This window comes from Lepidothrix coronata, unplaced genomic scaffold (genome assembly GCF_001604755.1).
Source record: "Lepidothrix coronata isolate B3197 unplaced genomic scaffold, Lepidothrix_coronata-1.0 Scaffold14, whole genome shotgun sequence".
NCBI classification, from domain to species: domain Eukaryota; kingdom Metazoa; phylum Chordata; class Aves; order Passeriformes; family Pipridae; genus Lepidothrix; species Lepidothrix coronata.
In genome coordinates this window covers 10,170,039-10,186,847 of record NW_016690194.1, presented here as the reverse complement: position 1 = coordinate 10,186,847, position 16,809 = coordinate 10,170,039, and the positions used below count along the sequence as shown (strand labels likewise).

The following is a 16,809-nucleotide window of genomic DNA, read 5'->3' as shown; positions in this document are numbered from 1 at the left end:
TTCTCTTCTCTTCTCTTCTCTTCTCTTCTCTTCTCTTCTTTTTTATGCAATTACTCTCTTGGGAGATTAAGTCTGTGAAAGAAAATAAACCAAATGTTTAAACAGTCCACTGTTCTTCCAAATCTGACCAAAACTTTAAAACCTGCTTTCAGAAGAATGTTGCTGGCAAAGTATGTGGTTGTGAATATGGTTTTAATTATTGCCATGTAGAATACCTTAAGGTATATATTTATAATAGCTTGATATGTATTATTTACATCTTTGGCAGTCTGCTTTAATTGTCAAGTAATCTCATTCCCTGGAGGCTATTTAAAACAAGTTTTGTTCTATGAAGTATTCACTGCAAGTGATTAAAGTCTGAGTCATTTAGGAGACTTCTCCCCCTTTTCTCTGGAAAAGCTGTGCATTTTGTCATACCACAAACATCATTCTGGATTTCTGTTAAGTTCTATTTGCATGGAGTGACCCTGAGAGTAGACATAAATTCAATTTCTATTTTTTTGCTGTTATCAGATCTTTGAATACACAGACTTCAGTGTTAGCTCTCATAAACAGGGATTTTCTGGCTCAAGCTCTTGTCAGAGTGGGACTAAAGATCATGTGGAATCTTATATAGTGTGACAGGGCTGGAACAACTGCTGCTTGAGGTACATGTTGATACTCAGTGAAAGAGCAGGACAATTTAGGACAAATAAAAGGAACTATGCCTGAAATACATCTAGAATTAAGGGGGGGGGTGGAAGGCAGTTTTGGCAAATTGCAACTCGTCCAGTGTCTCTGCCCTGTTATTGTTCCATCACCATGCATGAGATGACTCAAACTAAGACTAGATCACAAGGCATGAATATGTCCAAAGAAGCGTCTGTACTGGAAATGTTTGCAGTTTGGGCTGAAACTACCTGCCTGCCACCTGGAGACTGTGAATTCATGGCTGTCAGCCACAGAGCAGGAACTGCAGAGCTCTGCAGGATTCACTCAGTTACAATTAATTTGTTCATCTGTTAGGAAATGTGGAAAACATCCCTTTTTCTCTTCCAAACTTTACTAAGCTGTTATAACACACAGTGGAGAGAGCAGGTTTTGATCACTTCACAGTATTCAGGCTGTTGGTTGCTTCCATTTTCCTCAAAGAAAGTAGAGGCTGGTCTTTGCTACCCCTTCTCCTGTTGAGCTTCATGCAGAATCTCCTACGCTGCTGCTTCTGAAACTCTGCTGCCTTTTAATCCTGGAACTCATCAACTGTAGCCTGCTGGCACCCTCCCCAGAGCAGCATCTCTAATCTACTTTTGCTGCTGTAACCAAAAGAAGGCTTCCTCAGTAAAGCTGGTCAACAAAAGAATTTATTTTTTTCCCTCTTCAATCAACAGGACAGAAGGGGACATATTTTCACAAAAATCTTTGGCAGGAGAAAAATTATGTAATGATAATTTTATTGGTTTTGTCTGTTTCAGGTTTCCTCAACCAGTCCTTTAAGTCTGGATCATGTATAACTTAATTTATACTGATCTTGCCCTATAAGTTTATTTAAGTGTCTTGCTTTCTGTATAAACAGAATTGGTGTCAGCTCTGCTCCTGTTCTTCATGTTAGACTTGACTTTATTCTGTAAGCAGACCTATTGAATTTTAAGAGAAAGTGGGAGGAAGGATAGCAGAGCCTGGTCTGCCTCTTGCTTATTTTATTATTGCTCTTAAGTGTTTTGCTTTGCATCTGAGGGAAGAGCTGGGATGACTGACTCTCGTTTGTTCCCCTTTTCTGTCTTTTTCAAGTCTGGACCGCCACATGCAGACCCACCATGGACACCACAAGCCATTCCGCTGCAAACTATGCCCATTCAAGTCCTCCTACAACAGCCGCCTGAAAACCCACATTCTCAAGGCTCATGCTGGTAAGTCTTCTCTCTCTCAATTTTGCAGTGGAGCAGCTGAAATGGCCCATGTGTTCTCGTTGCTGATCACAGATGCTGGTTTGAACTACGTGTTTTGTCACCAGAGCTGGGTAAGATTTTCAAAGGCAAGTCATGACTGGCCAGCCTGTGGACCTGTTGGAGTGAGTGGGGGTTTGGGTAATGGGAAGGATAAGACTTTAAAACAGTGATGAGAATTTAAAAAAGCAATAGGTACTTCAAGAACTTCTTTATTTTCTTCTGCTTTCTATTATGTGCGTGAGTTTTTTTTTCTTATTTCTGCTTGCTTCCAAGTGAATTTAATCGTTCATACCCTTGATGTCTTAACAAATTGGTAGTGAGCTTTGCTCCACTGTTTGCATTTATGTTTGTGCTTTAGGTGACTCTGGGGAAAAGATTGTGAGTTGCACCTTGGGTTTGGTAGAGTCTTACTCTGGCTTTCATATTAAAACCAAACTTTCATGTTAAAACCAAACATCAAACTTCGAGAGTCAGGTCTGTGTGCAACAGATTGAGAACGTCACAGTTTCATTATCGCATATGGAAGTTGGTCTTGAAAATCTCTATATTTCAGTACAGAACCCATACAAGCAAGCAAGCAGACATGTTTCTGGTGACCTGAGAAGGTGATGTGTCACACAGAGTAGGTCACCTGAATGTTACACCTCAGGTTATTAAAGAGTGTGAGACCCAGAATTTCTTCATCTTTATTCCTTGGCTGTAGACTCTTGACACCATCATGCATCCTGCATTGAAAGGTTATCAGAAGATCGGAGTCAAAACTCACTGGCTCCATTGGTTACAGCTGCATCTTTGTGGTTGAAAAGGACAAAAAAATCAATCCTCAAATTGCAATCCGAACACACACCACACTGATGGAAATAATAGAATTGTGGCCAGCCTAAAAAACTGCAAACTAGACCAGTTGTTAAAAACTTGTGAATAGAAACTTCTTGAACAGGTAACAAAAAGGGGTAGAAGTATGTTTGTTCTTTTTTTTATTATTTGTTTGTTCTATGTCATATACTCTGGTTGGGTTGGAGGAAAGTGGAAGAATGGGGAGAAAAAGAATAAGGAATTTGTAGCTGTCTGCTGATCTAAAAAAAAAATTTAAAGGTTAATTGTTACCATAGATCCAAGGGCATTTTTCACCTACAAAAATATAGGAGGGATTGATGGTCTTGTGTACTTAATTTTCTGTACTTTTTTTTTGGATTTCATGGAGCTTATGCCAGGACCCTTTCCTGTACTTGATGGATATTATAGATTAGTTTAACTTTTGCTTCCTTCCTGTTGTATGGGACCATGACATGCCCTTCTAGGAAATCCAACTACATGCAGCAGTTCCAGTTTACAGAATCACACATCTTGTATGCAGGTGACATGGTTCTTTATTTTCACCAACCATAAAATAATGTTTTCCGTATGCTATTACACAGTTGGACTCCTTTGTGCTACCTTGTTTGAACATGCCACATTTTTAAAGCCAAAGTTACCATGCAGCTAATATTTACTTCACACTTCTGTTCAGGTAATTCACTGATTTATTTATTATGAATTCATGCTTTTGAACTTGATTAGTGGACAGTCTTTGAAGGACTATGTTTTGCATTGTACAAGAACACAATTACATGGTTGCCTGGATAATGCTTGCACAATGACATGGGTAATAGGGTTTCCAAAGGCTTATGATCTGTTTCTGCTTCAGTCCATTTCTACTAAATGAATATTCACACCACAGAAAAGTTGCTTGTATGTTTTTCAGCTAGAGATTTGCTTTGTTGTGTTTGGGGTCAGTCCTTCAGAAATATATGCTCCTGAATAAACATGTTATGGAGACTTCCTCAGACTCCCCAGTTTTTCAGTAACCCAGTGGTTCTCTGAACCTCTCTTACCACTTTTTGTCACTTTTCAATCTTCCCATTATCAGTTTATTTAGAAGTTGAAACTTCAATCCCCTCGAATTTTTCTAAAGTCTCCTGGAGATCTGTAAAAGTCAGCAAAATCCTGAATTCCAAACTGTTTTACTCAGTCTTCCTCTCTGCCTCATTTTCTGGAGATGGATCAAAATTCAGTGAACCACAAAATCCATTCTTGCCTGACAGCTGGTACCAGTGTTTCTGGCATTTGTTTTTCATCCAGTATGTGCCATCTCCTTTGGCATGGAGCAGAACAGTTGACAGTATCTCTAAACAGGCTCTCTGCTGATTTCATCTGAACTTTTTGACCAGTTCTTTTTTTTTGCTTGTATTTTTGAGGGACCCTTGTTAGCAATTTTTTAGCAATGACACTGGAAATGCAGAAATAGATGATTGTAAGACAAGAGTATTGGCCCTGCTCAGTTTCTTTGTAATCTGGAACACAGTGCTTTGAGAACATATCAAGAGTTGAGACCCACTACGTAAATGTTTACATTTATTTATTTATGTCTATTAATATGATCATTTTATGAAATGTGAAACCAGCAGTCAAAAAAGTGCAGAAGACATCTGTTGAGCCAAACTGTAGCCTTTCCTCTGCAATCAAACACATCCTTTCAGGTTGATGTCCATTTAAAATGAATTGTGGGCATATTTATTAGTATGTCTAGACTGCTTCATATGTAATCATTTTCTATTTGCTTTAATTTCTTGTGGTGCTTTCAAGTTTACAGTTGGTTGGTGCATAGTGTCATCCAGGAATCTCTTATGCTGACAAACCATGAAGGTCTATTCTGCATCTCGCTGGTATCTTCTACATTGGACTATCTTTTCTCCTTTTATTATCCTTTTCCATTGAGAAACTTTCACGTGCTATTCAAAAAATGTTTTATTTCTATTTGTAAATAGGAAATATATAACTGATATGATATGCAGGTGAGGAACGTCATTTGAAAAAACACATGCGACAATTTCTTGTTTCACCATTTTGGACTCTTGGGTGATCTGTTCTTTTTCAAATGTACCAAAAAAGGGCATTCTAAGAGTTTGTATTTTGTTCTGATTATTAGCATAGTTTTTCTGGAAGAGAATAGGAGTGGGAGTTATTTTTATGGAGGATGGTTGCTAATCTTTTCAGGTGTGCCTACTCTGACTTGCTGCAATATGTATGTTTTCACATTGTCTTTTGGTTCACTTTATTTCCGGTGTTGGAAGCAATGCTGTGTGAGAACCTTGTTTGCTGAATTTTTTGAGAGATGGAAAACATTTTCTGCCTTGTTCATTACCAGAACTCTCATTCTTCTGTTACTATTCATGAATATTTCACTCCTGTATTGGTTTTGGCACTTTATGTACAACTCACATGTGGCCAGTGTTACTCTTGTACATGGAAATGGCACTTCCAAAACAATTACTTGGCACCTGTATAATATCACAGTGTTTGTGTTGGGACAGTTTCACTTTGTTTTCCAATTGCCTCCATGCCAAACAAATCTTGTGTCAGGATTTGTTTCCCCTTGTTTGCTGTCTCTATGGCTTGGAATGTATTCAGAATTAAATCCACTACTTTTCATTACTGCTGTTCTTTCACTTCTTTTAGTGCTTTTTCATAACACACTTTCACACAGCCTTATAGATATGCACTATACTTGGCATTGCCATGTTCACTTCTTGATGTAAATCAACCTTGATTCGGTTGCCAGTTCTGTGAAGAGTACTGCTGTCTAATGGCAGGTTTTTAATAAGGAAAAATGTGACCTATCCCATTTGTCTTTTCACTTTTTCCCTTTTTTTTTTTTTTTTTTTTAGAGGGCCTATTGTTAGCATTTTGTGGTGTCCTTTTTGCTTCATTAATAAAGACACTGGATGTTGCTGCATGCAGAAACAGTTGACTTCACCATCTCTAGTTGCTGTATTCCCAAAGAAATTTGGAAGTGCTATAGTTAAAAGTGACTCCATTTTCATCCCAGAGTCTTTCTTCCCATACCATGCAACACAGACATGCTGAGAGTCTAGTCTCTGTTTTTTTGACATCAGTCACTGTGCAAGGATCTGCAGTTGTCAGAAAGTGATACTTTGGTCCAAAGCAAGTGTCTACACCTACAGACTCCAGGCTGCTCCAACAAGGAGATACACATAGCTTGTTCTCTTTGGGATCAGTCTTTCGCTGAAGAGTCCATGGGAATTTTACTGCCAAGTTCAGTAAGAGAACTGTGAGGGCCCCATTTTGTTTCTTTTGTGAGCTGATGACTTGCCTGTATTTCGCTCACCCAGGTGAACATGCCTACAAATGTTCCTCCTGCTCATTTTCCACCATGACTATCAGCCAGCTGAAAGAGCACTCCTTGAAAGTGCATGGGAAAGCACTGACACTACCAAGACCCCGCATTGTCAACCTTGCAGCCTCACACGCCCACCACACCTCCAAGAACCACACTCCTGCTGAAGAAGTGGAGGACTCTAATGGTAAGAGGTGCCTCAAAACAAGAATTTAATTGTCTAAGGTGCCACTTAATATTTTTATTGCAAACAAAATTGCAGCAGGCGGCTTGCACTAAAAGCATCTTCATTTGGTCGTTAAGAAAAAACAGAAGTTGCATCAAAACTAAAAGTAAACATGGTGTTGTAGGAAGGGACTTGCTTTAGATCCTCACCATTTCATACCTCATTAGCTTATTCTGTCACCACACCAGTTGACTTTGAAATATATCACTGCTGGCTTTACTTCTTAGCAGAGATTTGAACTGTAGAAAATTTTCAAAGTCGTGGCTTTTATTGACAGCCAGTGAGAGAGGGACCATATAATTCCGTTGATGCTCCTGAATAACACTCCCTTATCTTCATGGAATCATAGAATGATTTGGGTTGGAAGGGGACCTTGGAGATCATCTAGTTCCAACCCCCTGCAATAGGCAGGAATGCCTTCCACTAGACTAGGCTGATCCAAACCCTGTCCACCCTGACCTTAAAACACCTCCAGGGATGGGGCAACCTGTGCCAGGACCTCACCACTCTCACAGTAAAGAATTTTTTCCTAATACCTAATCTTGTTAGTAGAGCACTTTTGAGAAACCACATGATTAAACTTAAAATGTGAACCTGTAATGGTAGTAAAAGTAATTATTCTTCTTGTCCTTTCTACAGAGGACACCAGAAGTACCTTCAGATATTAACATGTATGTGCAGAACTTGAGAACAGTTTTCTTTTCAGTGTTTCCTTTGAAAGGTGTTAATCCCCTTGTGCTGGAAGGGTATGTTGAAGATACTTAAAAAATAGCAGAGGAAGGGATACTATTTAAACAGAGAAAATGCAGACTCATGCAAGAGGTGTTGTATGGTATCACACCAAGCTTTAAGGCTTTTTAAGAAGTAGCTTATGAGCCATCTTTGGGTGTCACCTCCATATAAGAAAAGAGCTCCTCTTTGAAAAAAAAAATTCCTGGATGAGTTCCATTGACATGGGAGGAGAATGTAGATGACTATGAATAAAAGGGTCAGATCTGCAGATGTTCAAGGAACTGGAGTTGATGGAGGGTGTATTAGAAGAGACGAAAATACCTTTTTTTCTGTAAGTTTGAGTGGTTCTAAGTACTCAGCAGCAATTTTGTTGGGCTGCTTGGGTTGCTGGTAAACTAAGGATGGAAGGTAAATATTATCAGTAATCATTTTTAGTCTCCCACCTTTCCACATTTTCTTTCTCACCAGAAAAAAAAAAAAAAGTGAAATGAGAAAGAGTGAAAGAGACAGAAGTTCAGAAAATGGCTGAAAGGAATTGAAATAAATAAGTAATCAGCATAAAAATACCTTATTGAAGAAAAAAAAAAGGCATGAAGAGTATTCTTGTGGTTTAGCAAGTCACTTTTGGGGTCAGAATCAGAATCTTAACAGAAGATTTTGACCAGCTGCTCTCAGACAATCTTTTGTCAGTGGGTTGTCTGGAACAGTGCATTGAAGACTTGCTGAGGTTTTACTAATGCTAGCTTAAACTAATCCAATAAGCCAGGTACATCTTGAGATATGTTTCTTTTTGATTGCTTTTTAAAAGAAAATGTTTGATTACTGACTTAAGAAGTAGAAAATAATTTTCAGTGGCTGTCCTAGTCTTTCCTGTCAACAGTAATTTGTTAGCAATGGTGTGTTGAGAGATACAGAAGGGCAATACTTAGTTTTGGTAAGGATGGTTCAGTTACTCTTTTTTTTTCTTATCCAGGGAGCTCAAACTCATGATTAGTGGAGTTAAAATTCAGCTGCAAGTCCTGTAGAAGATAATTCTACAGCCTTTAGGAACTCTTCCTGGAAATACATAAAACGATGACTCTGTTAATGAAAGCACTTCTTTAAGTTGACTCTGTTACCTAGATCTGTGATACAGCCTGAAGCCAAGGCAGAATTTGTCCCAATTAGCCTGACGATCTTTAAACGGGGTTAATGGTTAAGTCACTTTGACAATAATAGAAGCCACCCACTGGGGAGCTGGTCAGGCAACTACAGGTGTTATAATAATCGTGTTAGCATTTTCAGCATTGCTTGAGGAAGGAATCACTTGCTTTAAATAGTTTTTTTACATTAGAAAGTTGGCTGCAGATCAAGTTAGTGATAGCACTCTTATGACATCACATATTTTTAGTTTTTAGAAGAGAATAATTCAATGTCTCTGTGGCCTAGGCCAGTTGAGTTGCACATGGTGTGCAAGACTAGATAAAATACTGGTCCTAACAACAGGAAATGCAGGTCTGTGTGATGGGCATGGTTATGTCCAGCTGGAGCCAGTATTAAAAAGGGCTCATGTGGTGTAGTGTAGTTGGATTTTGTCTGTTAGTGTGTATAAATAACCTGCATTGTGAACTGTGATCAAGTTAATTCACCAGGGATGCAGAATTGAATTAGGGCTGGGATGAAAGACAGACAAAAGGTTGTGTTACATTGTTAGGAGCTTGTTTTGTAGCTTGGTAGGTGAGCAGCAGGCTGGTATCATTGGAATAGCTGCAGAAAGAATCCGTTCCTGCCTCTGAATGAATATTGTGGTTGGAATAGGAGATAGAGCAGGATGGCTTGGGGAGATCTGAGGAGCTAGCAGAACTCATCTTGTCAATTGTTGAGCACTGTAAAAAATGAAGGAAAGGGAAAAGGGTACTGAATTGTAACAGCAGAGTGCATATCTGAATAGAACTGCTCTGGGACAGCAGCCCAGTGGAACTACTGCCGATACTTTTTTCCCCCCTTGCAAAAATTGTTCCCTGAGGGGCCTTACTTAGAACATTTCATTTGTTCCTTTACACTGATATGTTCATTAAAAGATGTGAACAGATTTAAGTTTCTGTGGCTCATCTATTTCAGTTCTGTCTTGGTAAGAGCAAACATATCTGAATTATTCAACTGTGTATCCCAGCACTGTTTTGGGATGCTCGATATACCTTTCATGGAAGTGAAGCTAAAGTGGAGTAGGTGCTGAATCTTTTGGCAACTATAATTCTAATGAAGGTGTTATTAGAAAGCATAACAAGCTCTTCAATCCATATAACAAACATTCGGTGCATTTAATGCTTCTCTCAGGGCAGTAGTGTAAGAAGGTGATTGTGGCAGTCCTGGTGAGTTAACAGAGAAGGATTTCTTGCAGAAACTTCATTTGAAGATCCTGCTTTTTTATCCTACCCCTCTTTGCCTATTGGGTAATATTTCGATAAATAAGGAACATGTTTTCATTATATTTTATTCTAACCAGAGGTAAAGCACTCAGGTTTTTTTTGAGTGGGGGAGGACTGGAGGTGATGATAATTTGGTGTGGGGTTGTTTTTCTTGGAAACACCCCAACAAATGTTGATCATGAGTGCAGTTTTTTTGTTTTGCATAACATAGGGACACAGAATGGTTTGTGATGTCCAACTCTTATTGAAATGATGAAGTTGCCATTGTGGTAAAAGGCTCTTTTGCTCTCCTCATAGTTTATAGGTATTTTTCATCTTACAAGAAGGAAATGGTGGGGATTGACTGTTTGCACGTATGATTGGCTTGGATTTTATTTGGATTTATTTATTTGCCATTTACAGTAAAATGTTGTTTAACAGTCTTGAGAACTTACGCAGTAAAAATTCATTGTAAATTGAAACACTGCAAACTGCTAGGAGGATTGGATGAATCTCCTCACAGACTTTGTTTCCATGTTCTTTCAAGTCTTTGTGAGAGGTAGAACTTGCATTCATACCAATCTCTCCCCATGATAGGTGGTTTGGATACGTGGATGGTGCTGTCATTCTGTGCGTCAGTGTGTGTCACAGGGTTTCCAGTGCCAGCTCTGCTCCTGTTGACTTGAGTACAAGGCAATGGAATCCCACAATCTGCACTGTCAATGCATTAAGATTAGAAGGCTCCCATCTCTTTCAGTAAGGAAGAGTTGCAAGCAAGGCAGACACAAGAATTGTGTGACTGCACATGAGAAAACACGAATAAGAAAATGTGTTCAGTCCAAAGTGATCATGAGCTGAGAAGAAATCACAGACACTGCTTGTGTTAGCACTGGTGTTACCCATGTGTGCTTGTATTTGAGGTCTGTGGATGGGGTGTGCTGCCTTCCTCCTATTAGCTGGAGAATCCCAGAAGTGCAACCTGTTGTCATAAAGCTTACAAAGCAGAATGACTCAACAAATTGATAAACAGTTTCATGCTATGACTTCACCCACAGCAAAAGATTCTTCGGAGCATGTAAAATACTTGCTTTAAATTGCCCTGGCTTCTTTGAGTAGCCCTTTATTTTGTGAAAATAACCCCTTTGGCCTAACTGCGTTGTTTATTCATATGACTGGTAGATTTGGAGCCTCATAAATTTAATTGTATCATGACTGGGTGCAATAATTCAAAATAATAGTTTGTTTGGGGTTTTTTAATTTTACTGATTAAGAATATTGAATTGTCAAAGTGCAAGGCTAAGCAGACCTGGATGTGGTTTCTAATGTCTTCTCAGTCAGAAGACATGCTGCTGTTGTACAAGACCATTCCTCTTTACTGGTGACCAGTTCTTAACATATAGAAAGCAGCGCACTTTCTGTGTGCCCTTGAAGCTCAGTAATTATGCTTTTCACTGTTGTGCAAACCAAACAGGATCTATCACTAATACCAGCACACATCACAACACACATGCAGGGTCAGAACTAGAAGATTTTTTGAGTTTCCCAGTACATGGTATGTCAACATCTTAATTAAATTTAATTTCTTGCAGCAGCAAATGCATTGAAAACTACTATGTGAAACACCCAGTTCCATTTTTTTCCCTGAACTTTAGCCTTTGCCAGTGGAAAATAACTTTGACTTATCTAGAGACAAATACAAATACATCTGCTTGCTCTGCCAGAGCTAGGCTGGGTACAAAGCTGCTTGGTGAAGTCTTATTTCTGGCACTGTTGTTTATGCACTGTAAATCCCTTCCCATTACTGTACAATTTTTTGAAGTAGATAGTGCATAATCAGAATGGTTTTTCTTCTGTGGTGCTTGACAGATGAACTTCTGGAGGGTGCGGAGGGCCTTTGGTAGGTTTGCTAAAGCAATTTAATGTACTACTAGAGTGAGAGAACTGTGGGCAGCAAGGCACCTTTTAACAAAATCCACTAAGCTGGTGCCAATGAGTCATGATTGTTACAGAAATCCACTCAATATGCTCAATTCTAGAGTCACATATCTCCCTTTTCCTTCCACCTTTTAGAAGAGAGACAAGCTTTCCATATGGTCAAGACATACTACCCTGATTTGTGGGTTTTGTTGTTGTTTTTTTAATCCCTGTCAGGACTTGTGGCTGACTTGCTTGTTTTTATTCATGTGCACTGTTACTCTTGATAAGGGATATTTTTCTAACCTTGCAATCAGAGCAGAAAGTTTGTAAGATGGTCCTCTTCCACTTTGGTGCTGTTTCTCTCCCACTGATTGTTACTAGTGTGTCTTGCTGTTTTATGGTTGCTGCTGTTTGGGGAAAATCACAATGGTCAATCCTCACAGCCAGGAAACTTTGCGTTGGAGCAGAATGTGTTTAGTTCATGGTTTGGGTGTTTTTTGGGGGAGGGGTTTGTTCAAAAACTCTTTTGAAATTTCAAACCCTTTTATTTCATTGAAGTTTGGCTGGAAGGGCAGAGAGCCAGTAGGGACTACAGGGCAAATTCAGACAGAGCTTCAATAGCTAATTGCTTTAATTGCAAGGTGAGTCAGAAGGATCACATCCCTGTTAAGGATGCAAGATGGTGATCTGCATACTGCAGAACAGAAGATGCCTCTACTTTTGCAGCCACAGTTAGGCTGCAAAAAGCTGACTATTTGTTCTACCTGTTTCACTGCTTTTGTGCCCCACAGGAGGAGTGATGCCTCAGGCTTACTCTGAAGTATCAGTGTTTTGCAGGCGGCTTTTTTTATCCCCAGCTGTGTTCCTTCTTTCCCTAACCCAGAGCAAGTTCCTGCTCTCCCCTCAGACTTCGCTTATCTTTTCTTACTGCAGTGGCCACACTGCCTTCCAGTGCTTGTAAAACTCTCTGGTACTTGTTGGTGTGTCTTACTCGTTGTGGTCAGTGTTAACTAAATATCAGATGTTGGATCAGATGGAACTTTTCTCCTGCATCAGATTGGCAGAGGCTGGTGGAACAAGCGCAGGACTTGTTCACCTCCAGTTCTACTGAACAAACTCCTCACTGTTTCAAGGTCCTAAGGCACTGGGGATGACCTTGTTCTCTGCAGCTCTCTTCCGCTGTGGAGTTGTTTGGCTTTTGGCCTTTTCCTACAGTTTTGTGGGTAGTGGAACAGAGGGAGATATCATTAGCTGTGCTCAGGGGGGTGTCAGCTTGCTCTTCATTGTGCTTTTTTTTTCTGGTACTGTTTTTTGTGCTTGAACTGAATGGGTAAAGGCAAAACTGAGATTCAACAGGATGCAGACAGGAACTCATGCAGCTGGGAGAAGGTTGCTGTCAGTCTTTTTATGGATTCAGCCAGCCTGCTGTGATGGGATTGCTGTGGTACTGAAAGGCTTGCCTAGGGTAGGGAGGAGACAGACTGTTTGGGTGGATCAAGCAATAAATAAAGGAAGAAATATCTTCTGGATTCCTTCTGAGCAGAAAGAAATTACCTGATTACCCCCACAGTGAAAAGAAAGAAGCAAATCCTGACTCCTGTTGTGTTTTTGTTCCTGAGGTTTTTGCTGTCTTTTGGCTTTGTGTTCAGGCTAGGGGACAAAGTGGTAGATGCTGGTCTCCTTATGTGTCACATGCTACTGCTGTCCGTGGAATTTGTGATCACTCTATACAGAGTAAAAAGGATGCTGTTGGTGAGAAGGGTTATAGAATATGACTTGACCAAGAGAGCATTTCTGTAGACTATCATTCCTGCATATTAGTAGCCTTCTTGTGTAAGCCAACTGATATTCCTTCTGTCCCTTGAGACTCCACTTACTTCCCATTGATCTAAAACATGCTGGAGGGATTTGGTGCTTGGTGGAGAGGTAAAACTCCTTTGCTCATTTTAGCTCTGTTGGAGTGGACATACATCATCATCACAGTTGACAGCTCAATGTTTGACATTTAGGTAGCTGGTTTTATTTCTTCTTTAAGGAATATTGTTCCTACATGTACTTGAAAATACTGCCCAAAACAGTGTGAGCTCAGAGCTGGTGATGGAGATGGAGGCTTTCTGTTGGCAGTAAAAATAATGTCAAGGTGTGTGCTGGAGGTCTCCAGAACAGATTTACAAGTTCCTGAACTTTATGACTAGAATAAATCCTCAATACCTATATATTGTCACTGTAGTTTTAGGACCAGTTTTAAAGCAAAATGTAAATATGTAACACTTGATAAAGCTGATTTCTTTCCCTCTTCATTTCAAGCCTTGGAGGCAAGTGAGCATTTAGGTGACAGCAACACGTGTGTTAGTGGCACTGTATTTATATTAATACAAATACGTAAAGGGTAAGTGCAACACAGAAGGAAATGTGGAGCGCTCCTGAAAAACATCTGATGGATTGCCTTTTTAAAAGAAATCAATGGAAATCATGGAGCGTAATAGCATGAGAATCATTTGGTTACTGGTGCAAAAAAAAAAAAAAAAAGATTGATTGGTAGATTATTGTCTGAGCGAGGGATCGGTTGAAATAGAACTTTGTACATCTGTAAATTCAGAAAGGAACCTATTACCGGTAAGTCCGTTTAGCAGATTGGTTAAATCAGTCTTGCTAAAGCTATTTCCAGATTTGTTTGTGTTCTTCTCTTCTGTAAATGCCGTTCCGTTTATGAGGTTTGAGTTTGAGTTTGGTTCAACAGAATAAGAAATAGCTAGGCAACCTTTTATCCCTTTTATGGAAATAGGTAAATTTGTGGAGTTCCTAATGTTTGACATGTAGCAGAAGTCTTTGACCAAGTAGAAGTCTCAGTTTTAAGTGCATTTAGACAATGGAATTTCATTCATTGAATAACAAATTACAAGAATGAAGGGCTGAAACATGACCAATGATTTGAACTGTTCAGCCAGTGTAAGCCAGTGACAGCAGATTATCGGACGGAAACATTCTTCAAACAAAAGGCAGTAGATAAACAGAGGTAAGATAACATGAGTGCCAGAGGAAACTCGATGCACCTGTACATAATCATCTTCTTGTTGTCAGTGAAAATGGCAATGGGCAAAGCAATTGGTGGGGCCAGAAAGCTGTAGTGGCTTCCCACTGTTGGAAAGGTTGTGAGAGGTGGAGCAGCTGCTAAAAGTTTACAGTGAGAGGGTTGTGTGGAGCCTAAGTGTGACTAGTAAGTGGCCAAGTCACCTAGAGAACTGCAGGAAAGTTAAATTGGGTTGAAGCCAGAAAAGAAATATTGTTGTGGGGAAAACAGATGAAAACAATGGATAACTAGGAGTTAAATGGCAATATGATGAAGAGTTTCCTGACCACTAAAATGCTCCTTCCAAAACTCACTGCAGTGTTGGATACTCTAGAACGGGAGGGCATGGGAAACTCTTGGACTAATCCTTTTCTTCTGATGGAAATAATATGGTATGACATCAATTACATTACTCCTTCATAAATATTAAACAGTTCCTACTGCTTTCATTTGCATCATTTGTACAGAGTATTGTAGCCACTCTTGATCTCAGCTGTGAAACTCCCAAATTCTTCTACAGTCAGCAGTGTGAGCCTGTCTCTGTGAAAGAGATTCAGATGATAAAATTATATATCATTTTCTTCTTATTAGGTGAAATTTATGTCCCTTTGAAATTATTTTGATGTTAGCACAAGAAGCTGCATGACATATATCTTACCTTGGTTCCATTCAGAGCTAGGTGTGCAGATAACTCTAAAAGGAATTCAAAGTTATAAGGAAACATGGATATAGGTTTTCTCATCTCTTTTAAATAAACAAGATTGTACAGTCCGTGTGTCTTTCTCATTGCCCACTTCTGAGGCTTAGAAATATCTGTTATATCTTTCTCACGAAAGCTGGTCTGAAGTGATCCAAAAAGTGGCCTTTATGGATAGTGGTGAAATAAATTCCTCCAACAAGGTTTCTGTTTTGGTTTGAGGGTTTTTGTTGTTCTGAGGGGGTTTTTTGGTTTGGTTTGGGTTTGGTGGTAGTGGCTTTTGTGGGTTGGTTTGTTTGGGTTTTTTGGGGTGGGGTGGGGTGGAGTGGGTGGAGCTGGAGGTAAATCCTTTAAATGGCAATTCTATTCCAGGGCTTTATTTCCTTTCCTGTGTAATTATTCTTTTCTTCTGTCTTTTGGAGAGTGCAAACATGGGCACAAGAATTGTTTCTGTTCTGTCTCTTTCACAACATCCTAGCAATGTCAGGGTTCTTTAGCAGAAATCAGAATTTAGGTTGAAGAGTAGGCTTGTATTCTGTTTTTAAACATGCAGTGAATAAAAGTTCTGTATGGTTGTACTGTATGGTTCTCTAAGCTTCTTCATGAATGCTTTGTCACATCTCTCTGAGTCTTATCATTCCCTTCCCTCATCTTAATTTATTGCCAGAACATTTCACCTCCCACGTACTCTTCCTTCCAGGTCAGTGCTGCATGGCATAAAGTGAACAAATGTGTGTAGTCTTCACAATCTTTGTATGACACCCTGCTTTGCCACCTTCCCACTTTTCAAGCTGTTGCCATTCATTACTATATGCTATCCTACCACTCAGCAAGCTGGTAATTTTGAGTTCCCATTGAATTTTGGAAGGGATTATGTTCCTAAATCTCCTATGTTCCGCTCTTACAGTTATCTTGTGCATTTTAAAGTAATAATTGGCTGTATATTCTGTGTTTGTTGGTACTTTTTGGTACAGCATTGCATCTTTATTTGGTTTTACAAATAGGTTTCTATCCCGAGGAAACCATTTTTCTGCTGCTTTTCTTAAATCCTTGCAATTTTTCTGTCATTCTTAATAGAAATTTTCTCTCTATAAATGAATTCAGATAAAATTAAATAGCATTCCAAATATTTTCCTCTTAGTCTGTTTAGAAAATTTCCTCACAGATCCAGAATGTCCTAAGTCTGTGTTACTACTACATTGCCCTTTTCCCCCACAAAGGGTTATTAAGCATTTTTTGTTATTTATACATTCTCTTTGGTTTTTTTTTTTTTTTCCCTTATTTCAGGAGCCAAACATCTCCATCTTCAGTTTCATTGTTCATACAAATGCTGATCTCTTTCGACTGGTTGATCTTTCTGTGTGGATATACCAGGAAGATATGGTGTCTTCATTTTTATCTCCTGCTGACTTCTTCTGGTTGTTGAGCTATTCAGTTATTACTAGTCTGTAAATTCAGTAACATCTCTTTCCAGTGTATGCAAACAGCTGCTTTTCCTGAACAGTGTTTCTCGCTCCATGCCTACCCATCACTGTGCAGGCATGCAAATGCTTATATTAGATATATCTGGTTCTATTCACCCTAAAAGGATGAAGCATTAGTTTAATTTCTTTCCTTTAAATAAGTACTTTTGCCTCTTGTTTCTGAGCTGTTGCTGAGAACTCTGAGCTGTTGCTCA

The 16,809-nt window shown here is 39.3% G+C and overlaps 1 protein-coding gene across 2 annotated transcripts in view; it reads left to right on the top strand.

Annotated features, from left to right (window-relative positions):
• The window catches only part of ZNF462 (zinc finger protein 462), a 92,564-nt gene that overhangs the window by 50,263 nt on the left and 25,492 nt on the right, over positions 1-16,809 (top strand). The window contains exons 6-7 of one of the 2 annotated variants that reach the window (XM_017806187.1): positions 1,768-1,886; positions 6,098-6,289. In XM_017806187.1, the coding sequence (XP_017661676.1) occupies positions 1,768-1,886; positions 6,098-6,289 (311 nt within the window). The remainder of the gene's footprint in view (positions 1-1,767; positions 1,887-6,097; positions 6,290-16,809) is intronic. The other variant, XM_017806188.1, reaches the window with a different exon arrangement.